Consider the following 12,318-nt stretch of genomic DNA (forward strand, 5'->3'; position numbering starts at 1 on the left):
TTGGAGCCTGTCCTGGAACTAGCTCTGTAGACCAGGCTGGTCTCGAACTCACAGAGATCCGCCTGCCTCTGCCTCCCGAGTGCTGGGATTAAAGACGTTCTTCCTCGGCCTCCTAAGTCATAGGATTGCCAACATGTGCCACCATACCTGGCTTAAAACTCCTTGTTTTAGAGAGGAGATGTGAGGTCCAGAGAAGTTATCCATACCACCCACTTTTGTGATTGGACCAGTCCTAAAGATGTAGATTGTTCTCATTTTCCTGTGTCCATTATCCATCCATCAGTGTCCACTAAACGTCATCTACAAATCCCTTCCTATTCATGCTTGGTGCAAGTTTACCGAAGTCACTGGCATCTTTCAGAGCCTTGGTCTTATGTTCACAGAATAGAATAAAGGCTGACTGGACTATATATACTTGGGTTGTTAAGAAGGTTGACACTAGCCCCAAGTATCCTAATTTAAATCATTTAAAGCTAATTGAAATTTAAAATTCAGTTCTCAGTCTCAGCACTCAAGAGGCAGAGGCAGGTGAACCTCTGAGTTCAAGGCCAGCCTGGTCTACAGAGTGAGTTCCAGGACAGCCAGAGCTACAGAGAAACTCTGTCTTGAAAAACCAAAAATAAAAAATTCAATCCTCAGTTATATTCCCATAGCTCTGCAGATAGTTGTGGGCAATAACTATTATACTGAACAGCAAAAGTGAAGAACAGGATGGAGGGGCTTGTATCAGACAGCACTGAGTAGTGTTTAAGGTGCTTCTAGCCTCATTCTAGGTGTCCTGGGTGCCATTATGGGGTGAAAGATTAAATGCATAAGGTTTTCCAGCTCTCAACCTGAGTTCCTTTCTGAGACAGGGTCTCATGTATCAGACTGACCTTGAATACACTATGCAGGTAAACACGACCCGAAGCTTCTGTCTGATTCTTTATCATTTACCTCCCAAGTGATGGAGAGCACTGAAGAACAGCACCTGGGGTTGACCTCTGACCTCCATGTGTGTACACACGTGTGTACATATACATACACACATAAAGAGAAATAGTTTTTGCATCCCAGCACTTGGGAGATCCTGACACAAGGAGCCAGAAATCAAGACCAGACTGGGTTGCATGAGACCCTGTCCAAAAAGACAAAAAGACAAAATAATTATCCAGGCATGATGACTGCCGTAGGAGGATCTCACAAGTTTGAGGGTAACCTGCACTATGTCGTGAGTTCTGGACCAGCCTCGTTTACTTGGAAAGACCGTGTTTCTCTCTCATCCCCATCCCCCCCCCAAAAAGACTCAAGTCTAGGGAACAAGGTTGGTGAATTCTTTTCACATAACTAAGGTTATCAAGAAGAAGGAGCACAGATCAGTAAGATGATGGAGAAGGATTTCAGCGCAGGCCCAGTGAGCAGGTGTGATTCTCCCCCACACCTATAGTCTGCAGTTCAGATTTGGGTCCCCCGACAACAAGACTTGAAGTGACTCACTTAACTATACTAGGCCACAGTTTTCAGGGTCAAATGAGGGGCTAGCAGAAAGGGTCTCAAACCTTTACTAATGTTGAGCTTGATTTCCTCTTAAAAGGTTTTGTAACTAGAAGTTTTGGGTTTTTTTGTTTTGTTTTTTGAGGCAGAGTTTCTCTGTGTAGCCCGTGCTGTCCCTGAACTCATTCTGGAGACCAGGCTGGGCCTGGAACTTAGAGGGAGATTCTCCTGCTTTTGCCACCAAATGCTGGGATTAAAGGTGTGAGCCACCACTGGCTAACACTAGTAGTTATTGTGGTACAGGGTACACACACACACACACACATACATATATATATGTATATATATATATATATATATATATATATACATTTCTTCTTGTTATTTATTTTTTTTTAGAGACGGGGTCTCGCTATGTTGCCCAGGCTGGAGTGCAGTGGCTATTCACAGGCGCGATCCCACTACTGATCAGCACGGGAGTTTTGACCTGCTCCGTTTCCGACCTGGGCCGGTTCACCCTTCCTTAGGCAACCTGGTGGTCCCCCGCTCCCGGGAGGTCACCATATTGATGCCGAACTTAGTGCGGACACCCGATCGGCTTAGCGCACTACAGCCCAGAACTCCTGGACTCAAGCGATCCTCCTGTCTCAGCCTCCCGAGTAGCTGGGATTACAGGCGTGCGCCACCGTGCCGGGCTTGTTTTTGTTTTTATGTAGTACTGAGGCTTGAACCCAAGATCTGGTACGAGTTAGGCAAGTGCCAGATCTCTGAGTAACATATCAGCCTCAAGTTATAGAATTTTAATTTTAGGTGGGTCCTGTGCCGAGGTCAAAATTTTTCTCTCTCGTTTAATTAAAAAATTTTGATAGATGGTAAGATAACTCAGAGTCACGGTGCTTGTCACCAACCCTGACAACCTGAGTTTGATCCTCAGGGCCCACAAGGTTGGAAGGGAAGAACTGTCTCCAGCAAGTTGATAGCTGGGTTCTTGTGGTTTCTTTTTGGTATTATAATGGAGCTGGAAGTAGCATCCTCGCCTGTCTGTATCTCCTCGTGGCCATGTGTAACAGTTCTGTGGTGTTAGAATGTTGCTGGATGTGGTGGTGCACTCCTTTTATCTCGGTGGTCTGGAGGCAGAGGCAGGAACCTGCCATCTGGGAGTTCAAGGCTATAGTGAGTGTCTCAGGGTGGGAGGAGGGTGAGAAAGAAGAGAAAGGAAAAAAGAACGAGAATTTGCTGGGTTGTAAATATGCGACTCAAGTTCAGGTTGACTCCTGTTGCTTTGCCCAGGAGTATCAGACAAAAATGACACGGTGACTATGGATGCAGAGGCAGCCATCAGCTGAGGCATCCTTTGAGCTTTGTGGGGGGAAGAAAAAAGCAGCTGTACCATAAACTGTATTTGAATGTTCTTTGTTCCAAAAGACCAAGTCAGAGATTATTGGACTTGATCCTTGAGACAGCTCCTTAGTACAATAATTGGGTCTAGGCTGTCTTGGAGACATAGCTACTACATTCTGGACTTGAATACTTCCAGTGATGGGAGGCTCAAGGGCTCCCAACACTCGCCCAGCTCTGCTGACTTGGAAGGCTCCTTTGTTAGCTAGCTAATCTGAATACACTCTGGCTAGTGTGTCTCATTCTGAGCTGAGTCCTTTTCTCTGTGATGATCAAAGCTCAGGTCTTGCACGTCGGGCAAGTGCTTTGCCGTTCAGCTGCGTCCTACCTGGCTGTTCACCTTCTCTGTGTTTTTCTATGTAAATGAGTGATTTAGTTAGGTGTCTATTGTTGTGCTAAAACGCCATGGCCAAAAGCAATTTGGGGAGGAAATTGTACATGTCTCCATCCCCTCACAGAACATAACGAAGGGAAGTCAGGGCAGGAACGGAAGCAGAGACTAGAGGAGTGAGCGCCGCTTACTGGCTTGTCTCTCCTGGCTTGCTCGGCCTGCATTCCTGAACCACTCAGGACCTCCTGCCCATGGGTGGCACTACCCACCATGGACTGGGCCCTTTCACAGCAGGCCAGGCTGCTGGGAGTATTTCTTTCAGTTGAGGTTCCCTTTCCCCAGGGACTCTGGCTTGTATGAAGTTGACAAAGTACTAGGGAGCACAGATTTAAGAGATAAGTATCCTTTCTAATGTAAGTCTAAAATTAGTGTGTGAAGTACATGTGTATACATATAAATACATATATGTGAACGACACATGGAGACAGCCTGTGACCAAGCGTGAGGGCGTCAGTGTGTTCCAGCCAGAAAAATCAGCAGTACTCACTGTGATCATCTTCAGTCATCCACACCTTGCCATCATTCATCCTGACGACCAATGCATACTGTCACAGAAACACAGTCCACCCCTTTTCCTTCTCGTTTCTGTGACCTTGTCACCTGAACAATCCCCTACTAAAATAATGGGGATTATTAATGGATTAGAATTACCTCGGTTTTAATGCTAAACTCTGCGGCTTGTTAACTGCATAATTGTGGGAGTGTTGTTTAATCCACTGGAAACACTTATCTCCCGTGGGAAATGTAGGATAAATATTAGCTACTCTGTTGCTTTATTGACCCAGTCACCCCCAACCAAGGCTGTAGCCTAAAGCTAGAGAGCTGTAGGTAGATGATGTCAAGGCCTTCAGTCTCCACGTCTGTGGTTTGGTTTTGGTTTTGGTTTGTGAGAAGGTCGCATTTTGTAGCCCCAGTTGAGCTGGAACTGAATAGTTCAGATTTGATTGCTCTACTTACTACCCAAGTACTGGGATTTAAAGACTTGTGCCACCACACCCAATTGGGTGTCTGTCTGTCTGTCTGCCTGTCTGTCTGTCTATCCATCCATGTGGGAAAGGTCAAGAGGAAATGCCACACAACCTCTTTAGGAGAAAGGCCCTGAAGGCTGAACTGATTCTTCAAATGGAAAGAAATCAGTTTGGATTTATTTACACATGTGATTTGAACAGAAATGGGCAAAAAAGACACTCACTGAATGATGAAAATGGAACCAACACTCTAAGCGCTAAATGTTTGTATCTAGCTCTGCGTGCTTTCAACCCTTGTTTTCTTATCAGCTATGTGACCCTGGGCTAGAAACTTTTAACCTTTTTATACTTCTTTCCTCTTTTGTAAAACGTAGCAACAATTATACCTATCAAAGGGACCTTACTCAATACAGTGAAAATAAAAGTGTTATTTATTGGACGTTGGCATACTATGTACCACAAGTGACATTTCCTCTTCTCAGAGGGTAATGAAAATGTTTTTGAATTGGAGCTCCTGGTCTCTCTAAATTATCCTCAGTGCCTCCCTTGTCACCTTGGGAACTTCCTTAGAGAGGAGGGTGTTTCCACTTTGACCTGGGACTCCACAAGGCTCGAAAGTCAGAAAAGCAGTGACTCGACTCATATTAGTTGAACCTAGTCTGCCATCAATCCTGAATTCCGAGAGCATGTGGCTGACTACTCCAGGCACCCAATGTAGGAACGATTCTCTTAACCTCTTCCTTCCCGCTCCGAAAAATTCCAGCATGGAATGAGGCATCCTCGAGGGGTGAAGGAATTTCAGGCTGAGGCTCTGGGAGGACTCTGGGTCTTAGCCTAAGGCGTCTACTAATTTACAAGAGCAGAGGCAGTTTTGACGAGCTCCTAGAGGGAGCTGTGCTGGACTTAGGGCAAGCATGTGGTATTGGGTTCCAGGAAAGGTGTGCAAGACAGCATTTTATCCTGCAATGGGATGGGAGGTGCGTCCAGGTAACTAATGGTAACCGGGCGGGGCAAGCTCACGCCGCAGGAGCTCCGCGATGGCGAAAAACTACGACTCCCATGATACTCCAGGGCTGAGTCCGGCTTTTCCGCCGGCCCACTGGCTGCCGTTCCCGCGAGCGATGCCGCCGATTGGCCCCGGCGGAGCGGGGGCTTCCCCGCTAGCAGGTTAGTAGGCGCCACCGGCAGCAGACGTTGACCGGGCGCGCGATGGGGGGTGGGGGGCGGGGAGGATTGGGGCCCGCGCTCACTATTCTGGAAACTGCCGGGCGCCATCGCCGTAGCGTAGCCGCGGACCGCGAGGCGCGGGGCGGGCGCGGAGACTGCGTGGCGCAGGCGCAGTGCGGGGCTTCTCTTGGGTCCCCAGACAGCTGGAGGAGATAAACAGAGGAGGAGGAGGGAGGGGAGTGCGTGTGTGAGAGCGCGCGAGGGAGTGTGAGTGTGTGTGAGCGCGGGTGTGAGGCGGTGCGCAGGGGCGGGCGGAGGCGCTGTCCTGCCCCGGCCAGGCGCCAGGCGAGGAGCATGGGACGAGGCTAGAGCAGCCCGGGTCCCCAGCCCCCTTCCCGGGATCCGCGCCCCTGCTCCCGGGAGAGGGGCCGGGCCCCCGGACCGTCATGGGCTCCTGAAGTTGCGCCGCTGCTGGTCCCGGAAAGAGACCTGACAGGTACGGATCGCCCTCGCCCCATCCCCGCCGCAGGCGCCGAGTCGGGGACGGGCTCAGCAGCCTCAGCACACGGGCCGCTTGCTCTGGGCCGGCTCCCGTGCCGGGGGCCTGAGCCTGACCGTCTCGGGACTTCGGGGTGTCCCGAGAAGGGGGCAGGCCTCGGCAGAGTGGGCTGGGGGTGGTAGGCTTGCAGAGAGCTGGGTGGGAGGTAGGGAGCAGGCGGTAGGGGTCCCGGAGGCTCCACCGGGGCAGACGTGGAAGTCGTCCTATCACGGGACTTTTATTTATTTATTTTTGCTGAGTTTTTGACATCTGATCTGGCGCTGGTCACACTCAGGAAGAAAGAGGCAGGTGGAAGTTTCAAGAGGTCAATGACCTGACCTGCTCTTTCCGTATCTCTGTCTCTACCTCTCCTCTCTGTTTCCCTCTTGCCCCTTTCCTCTCCCTCCTTCCCCCTCTCCCTCGTGTGTGTGTGTGTGTGTGTGTGTTCGTTCGTTCAGGCTTCTGGCAGACGCAGATGCCTTCAATGGCTCATCCTGGCACCAAACTGAACTTTGCCAAGGTGTTTGCATCATCGACTGTAGCGCCCAGTACAAAAGGTCTCTGTTTGGGAGTGGGCTGTTAGTACCCATCTCTAAGGGTAAATAAGTGTAGAGACAGAAACTGCGTATCAGCAGAACCCCTCTCTGAAAAGCTTTAGTGAAGCTCACCTCCTCTCCCCGCCCTCCCCCAATCTGGTGGTTGGAGTCACTCGGTGACTTCTGGTTTGCCCTTCTCGGCAGGTGCATAATCACGACTTCTAGAAAACAGGTATGAGGGGTTACGACTTGTCTTAGCAGCTGAATGTATTTCTTCCGAAGGTCTCTGGTTTTCTGAAATCTCTTGAGCTGTAATGTATTGGTGGAGCAACTTGAAAGTTTTGTTCTCAAGTTTGAGTTTAGAAGCCTGGTGACAGTGGCAGTAGCTTTTCGTTCCGTCCAAGGATGGGGTGGGGGATTGGGATAAAGTGTCAGGTAAGTGCTCTTTTTGTGTCTGCCTTTTAAAACAAGGTCTGATGGAGCCCAGGCAGGCCTCAAGATCATCATGTAGCTCATGCTAGCCAGCTTTAAACTCTTTATCCTCCTGCCTCCACTTCTCAAATATTGTCATTATCTCACTACACTTGGCCCAAGTGTTTCTTTTCTATCCTTCCTTCCTTTCTTTTTTCTTGGATCTTTGAGACAGGGTTTCTCTGTGTAATAGCCCTGGCTGTTTTCGAATTTGCAGAGATTGCCTCTGCCTCCCAGGTGCTGGGATTCAAGGCTTGTGCCACCACCATCTTTCTAAACAAAGCCTGCCAGATCTCTGGGAGTTTGAGGCCAACCAGGGGATACATATTGAGACTCAGTCTCCAAAAAAACAAACAAACAAACTAAACCCGAGTATAAATAAATGAACAAAGCCTGTAACAGTTTTGAGAAGAAAATGATTCCGGGGTATCTTCTGAGGTAAGGATATTATTTATATTAGCCCTACGCGGGACACAGGTGTGCTTTCTGAGTGGTCAGTCTGTACTCATGCAGTGAATGAATGAACCCTTTGGACTATTTCTGGTTTGAGTTCTGGCTTATTTTTTTCTTGTAGGTCTTTTATCTTATTAAGAATTGAATTTTTTGCCGGGCGATGGTGGCGCACGCCTTTAATCCCAGCACTCGGGAGGCAGAGGCAGGCGGATCTCTGTGAGTTCGAGACCAGCCTGGTCTACAGAGCTAGTTCCAGGACAGGCTCCAAAGCCACAGAGAAACCCTGTCTCGAAAAACCAAAAAAAAAAAAAAAAAAAAAAAATTGAATTTTTGCTGTTGAGTATAATTTTTGCTGTTGTGGGGTTTTTTTTTGTTTGTTTTTTTGAGACAGGGTTTTGCAGCTTTGGAACCTGTAGCTCTTATAGACCAGGCTGGCCTCAAACTGACAGAGATCCACCTGCCTCTGCCTCCTGAGTGCTGGGATTAAAGGCGTGCACTCCCGGGCGTACCCATGTGGTTTTTTTTTTTTTTTTGAGATTTATTTTTTTCTTTATATGTTTGAGTCATTAGCCTGTATGAAAATATGCGCACTGCATGTGTGTGGTGCCCATGGAGTCCAGAAGAGGGTGATGGATCTCCTGGAAGTAGAGCTACAGACAGTTGTGAGCTGCCATGTGAGTGCTGGGAATTGAACCCCAGTCCTCTGCAAGAGCAGTCAGTGCTTTTAATCATTGAGCCAGAGAGTACCGAGCTGGACTGAATCTGAGGCTTAACAGTTGATTTCTTCATTGTTAAGCTGTATTTCATTTTCTCTTTTCTGAGACAGGCTCTTGCTGTTTAGCCCAGATATACCTGCTCAAGGTAGATCCTCCTACCTCCGGCTCCTGAGTGCTGGGATTGCAAGTATGAGCCATTATATCTGGCATAAATGGTTGGGTTTCTCTCCGTTTAGTCTATTAAAGAATGTTTTTAATATAGATTTTAAGCATGAACATGGGTGTAGTCTTTGGTTGCCTCTTTCCTAGTCTGAGGTTTCGGTGTAGTTTTGGCACTGGGGGTTAAACCCAGGGCCATGAGCATGCTAGGCACACCCTCTGTACTACACAGCTGTATCACCAATTTTCTGTGTTTCACTTCTTAAGAAAATTCATTATCACTCAGAGAGAGTTGTGTGTGCTACACACATGCATGAAGGTACACACCACTGCTTGAATGTCCCGTCAGTGCATGAAGCATAGTGATCAATTCTCTACTGTGGGTTCCTGGGATTAAACTCGGCTTGTCAGACTTGCACAGCAAGCACTTCTGCTCTCTGAGCCTCATTGCTGGCCCTTCAGAAAATCTCGAGATCGGTTCTTGGTCAGTTGCCCCCTCTGGGTTTACTAGTCCATGCAGGTCTCGAACCTGTGCTGTTTCAGCCTCAGCTTCTAAGCAATACTGGAGTTATAGGCCTGCTTCATCAGGCCCAGCAAGTTGTCTTTCACTGGCGCACTAAAGACAACCCTTTCTGTCACGATTTGGATTAAACCGAATGTAGGTTCGTATCCTTCTCTCTTTTCATTCTGGGAGTCCTTACCTTATGCACATCTTATAGAGGGAGTACTACTTTGGGGTTACTTTGGCAGAATAATTCAACAATAGCCTTTTTCTTCCTGGGATTCCCTCCCTGGTGGTCACTGAAGGGAAGAGAGCATATATAATATTCTGACCATGATGGCAAGGTTCACAATATTTGGCCAGTTTTGGAATTGTCACAAGTGGCATTTTCCCCCTTTAAACAGAAAAGCCTTATTTTGGGTTTTGGTTTCTGGGTGTTCAGTCATGACTGGCGGGCTCCATGGTGTCAGGAGTAAGTGACGAGGTTTTTACCTCATGGCAAACAGAAAACGGAGCAGAAGGAGGATGCCAGGTAAAGGGTAACATGCCTACTGCAGGCTTCCACTGACCTCTTTCCTTCGGTTATGCCCCACCCACTTAAGTTTCTTCCACCTCCCAAAATAGTGCCACCAGCTGGGGAGGAAGCAGTCAACAAAGGAGGCTGCGGGGGCTATTTCTTACACATGCACAAACTCATGGCCTTTGTAATGCAAAATTCATTTAGTTCATCTTAAAGAAGTCTTCACATCTCAGCATGGTTCAGAAGGCCCAAGCTCTTGCAGTGCTTGTCTGGCAAGCCTGACTACCTTGAGCTCAGTCCCCAGATCTCTGACGTCCACATGATGCTCACACTCACACATATGCACATTAAAAGAATAAAACTGAAAACACTTTTAAGTTCCAAGTCTTCTGAGGCTCAGGACAGACTCTTTTTTTCTTTGTTTTCTTTTGTTTTTACCAGACAGGGTTTTTCCTTGCAACTTTGGAGACTGTCCTGGAACTCACTTTATAGACCAGGCTGGCCTTGAACTCAACAGAGATCCTCCGTCTATGCCTCCCAAGTGCTGGGATTAAAGGCGTGTGCCACCACTGCCCATCTATTTTTGCCTTATTATGCACATGAAGGCACAGATTTGGAGATTTAAGAGACTTGGTTAACCCGAGTGGTGGTGAACACCTTTGATCCCAGCACTCAAGGCAGAGGCAGGTGGATCTCTGAGTTTGAGGCCAACCTGGTCTACAGAGCTAGTTTCAGTACAGTCAGGGCTGCACAGGGAAAGGAAACCCTGAGTCGAAAAACAAAATAGAAAACAGAGAAAGAAAGTTTAAATTCACGCAGCTAGTTAGAGGAAAGCCTGGAGTGCTCTATGGCACTGGGCCTCCTCTGTAACTGGTCTAGGAGGAAGAGCTAAAGAGTAGGGCTGAGACTATGGGAGAGGGACTTTCTCAGCATTCTACAAGGTAGACACACTCTGAGACTTGGCTTCAATTTGTCCTTTTTTTTTTTTTTTTGCCAGGAGGGTAGGGATGGAGGACAGACGGAATGGAGTCTCCTGTATCCCAGGCTGGCCTTGAACTTCTGATCCTCCTACCTCTCTATCTTAGGAATGCTGGTATTATAGGCATGTGTCATCACAGTTGATTCTATTTGGTGCCAAGCATCAAACCCATGACTTAATTCAGAATAGACAAACACTGTGCCAAGTAAGCCATGGTTCTAGGCCTCTACCCACCCCCCTCTGAGACAGCTGGCCTGTCTAGGTGGACCAGGCTGGCCTTAAACCCATGGGGAAGCCTCTGCCACCTTGGTCCTGGAAGTACAGGCATGCATTTTATGCTCAGTAGAAAACTCAGCTTTCTAAAACCCAAGTGTGCTGCTGTAAAAGCAAGAACTTTGCCACTTTTTGAGACCAGCCTGGTCTACAAGAGCTAGTTCCAGGACAGGCTCCAAAGCCACAGAGAAACCCGGTCTCGAAAAACCAAAAAAAAAAAACCAAAAAAAACAAAAAAAACAAAAAAAAAGAACTTTGCCACTTTTGTTTCGGTCTTTTGAGCTGAGCTCAAAGGTGACTTTGACCCTGTAACCCTGACCAGCCACGACTCATCTTTTTATTTAGCTTCCAAGTGCTCAGAGAGCCACCTGCCTCTACTTCCCTAACCTGGGATTAAAGGCAAGAGCCACCATGCCCGGCTTGTCACTCGGGTATTCTAGAGGATTCAAACTTAAGTAATTGGACTAAGCAGTCTTTTGGTATTTTTAAGCTATTTTCCCATGGAACCATCCTATGGCTTTCATTTTGCTCTGTGAAAAGCTGATGTGTATTGATTTTCTGCTTTACTGGACACTTGCGAGTCACTTCTCAAATACCTCACTCCGTCCTTTCAGAGCCCCTCCTGGGAAAGGTAGACAGGATCATCATTCCTGCCTGAAGAAACGGGCTCCACAGGGTCAGGAAATATCCCAGAGGTGGCACAGCCAGGAGTGAGGGGCTGTTGTTGGAACCCACGTTTGCCTCAGAGGTCCTCTCTGAGCTACAGATGCATGTCCCAGCCTCTGAGGAGCTAATGGGGAGATGTGAAAGTGTGGATGGGGTCCTTTTCCCTGGACCTCCCTGGTTTTCCTCAGGAGCCAGGCTTGTGCATTAAAGGGTACCACTCTATTGGCTTCCTCGGGGTGGTCAGGCCTGTGTGGAGGAACCCTGAAAGCCCTGGGCTAATTCTTTGTACTCTTAGTAATAGCTTCAGACTCAGCTTCATGGCATAGTGAGCAAGCCCTGAAACCTTGAAACCCGAGTAAGGGAAGGATGCAACCAACAGGTCAAAGGGTGAGAGGCCTGGTTTCCAGAACGTCGTCAGCCCAGCCTGGTGGTACGAGCCTCCCGTCCCTGCTGCGTGAAAGGCTGGTCTGGGAGGATCGAAAGAAAATTTAACGCCTGCTTGGGCTCTAGAGTGAGTGCAAAACCAGTCTGAGCAACCTAATGTTTTCAAAATAAAACCCTGAAACCGGGCTGGGCATGTAGCTGGGTGGTAGAGCACTTGAAGGAGGTCCTGACCAGGTGACCAGGCTCTGGGACTGCTAAGGAAGGAGGGGAAGAATAGAAAATTTCCAGACATTCTTAAAAGTGAGGGTCAAGGGTCACTGTAACGTTCTTATATTAAATACCCTCTTTTAGGATAAACACACTCACAAGTGCTGGAACTGTGCCAGAGCCGGATGCCAAGAATAATGACCCTTAATCTTCCCTGTAGCCATCAAGGGAGGGATTAGCCCCGTTTTCTTGCAGTGGGGGCAGGGAGCAGACTAGGACCTTGGCCAGGAAGTTACCCAGTGACTCTTGGGCACAGAACTACAGGTTCTGTTAGGACCAGAACCTGGTAAACGTCTACTTTTATTTACTACCCCATATTCTGTTTTCAAGCAGAATAAAACTGCTTTAGGGAATCTCTCAGAATGGGAGCCAGCCTGTTGAGCAAGCTTCCTCAGTCCACACCGTGGTGCATGGGTGCTGACAACTTCCCTGGTTCCCGCTTTTTTTTTTTTTTTTT

General features: G+C 48.0%; 2 protein-coding genes across 3 annotated transcripts in view; one reads left to right on the top strand and one right to left on the bottom strand.

Moving 5' to 3' along the window:
* Slc9a1 (solute carrier family 9 member A1) overlaps positions 1-6,525 on the bottom strand; it is a 93,619-nt gene extending 87,094 nt beyond the window's left edge. The window contains exons 1-3 of the mRNA XM_013348308.2: positions 6,522-6,525; positions 5,740-6,090; positions 5,283-5,600 (exon numbers count right to left, since the gene is read on the bottom strand). Of these exons, the coding sequence (XP_013203762.1) occupies positions 5,283-5,600; positions 5,740-6,090; positions 6,522-6,525 (673 nt within the window). The remainder of the gene's footprint in view (positions 1-5,282; positions 5,601-5,739; positions 6,091-6,521) is intronic.
* Wdtc1 (WD and tetratricopeptide repeats 1) overlaps positions 5,495-12,318 on the top strand; it is a 47,128-nt gene continuing 40,304 nt past the window's right edge. The window contains exon 1 of one of the 2 annotated variants that reach the window (XM_013348443.2): positions 5,495-5,893. The gene's annotated coding sequence lies outside the window, so the exon portion shown is untranslated. The remainder of the gene's footprint in view (positions 5,894-12,318) is intronic. The other variant, XM_005353103.3, reaches the window with a different exon arrangement.

This window comes from Microtus ochrogaster, chromosome 10, assembly GCF_000317375.1.
Source record: "Microtus ochrogaster isolate Prairie Vole_2 chromosome 10, MicOch1.0, whole genome shotgun sequence".
Taxonomy (NCBI): domain Eukaryota; kingdom Metazoa; phylum Chordata; class Mammalia; order Rodentia; family Cricetidae; genus Microtus; species Microtus ochrogaster.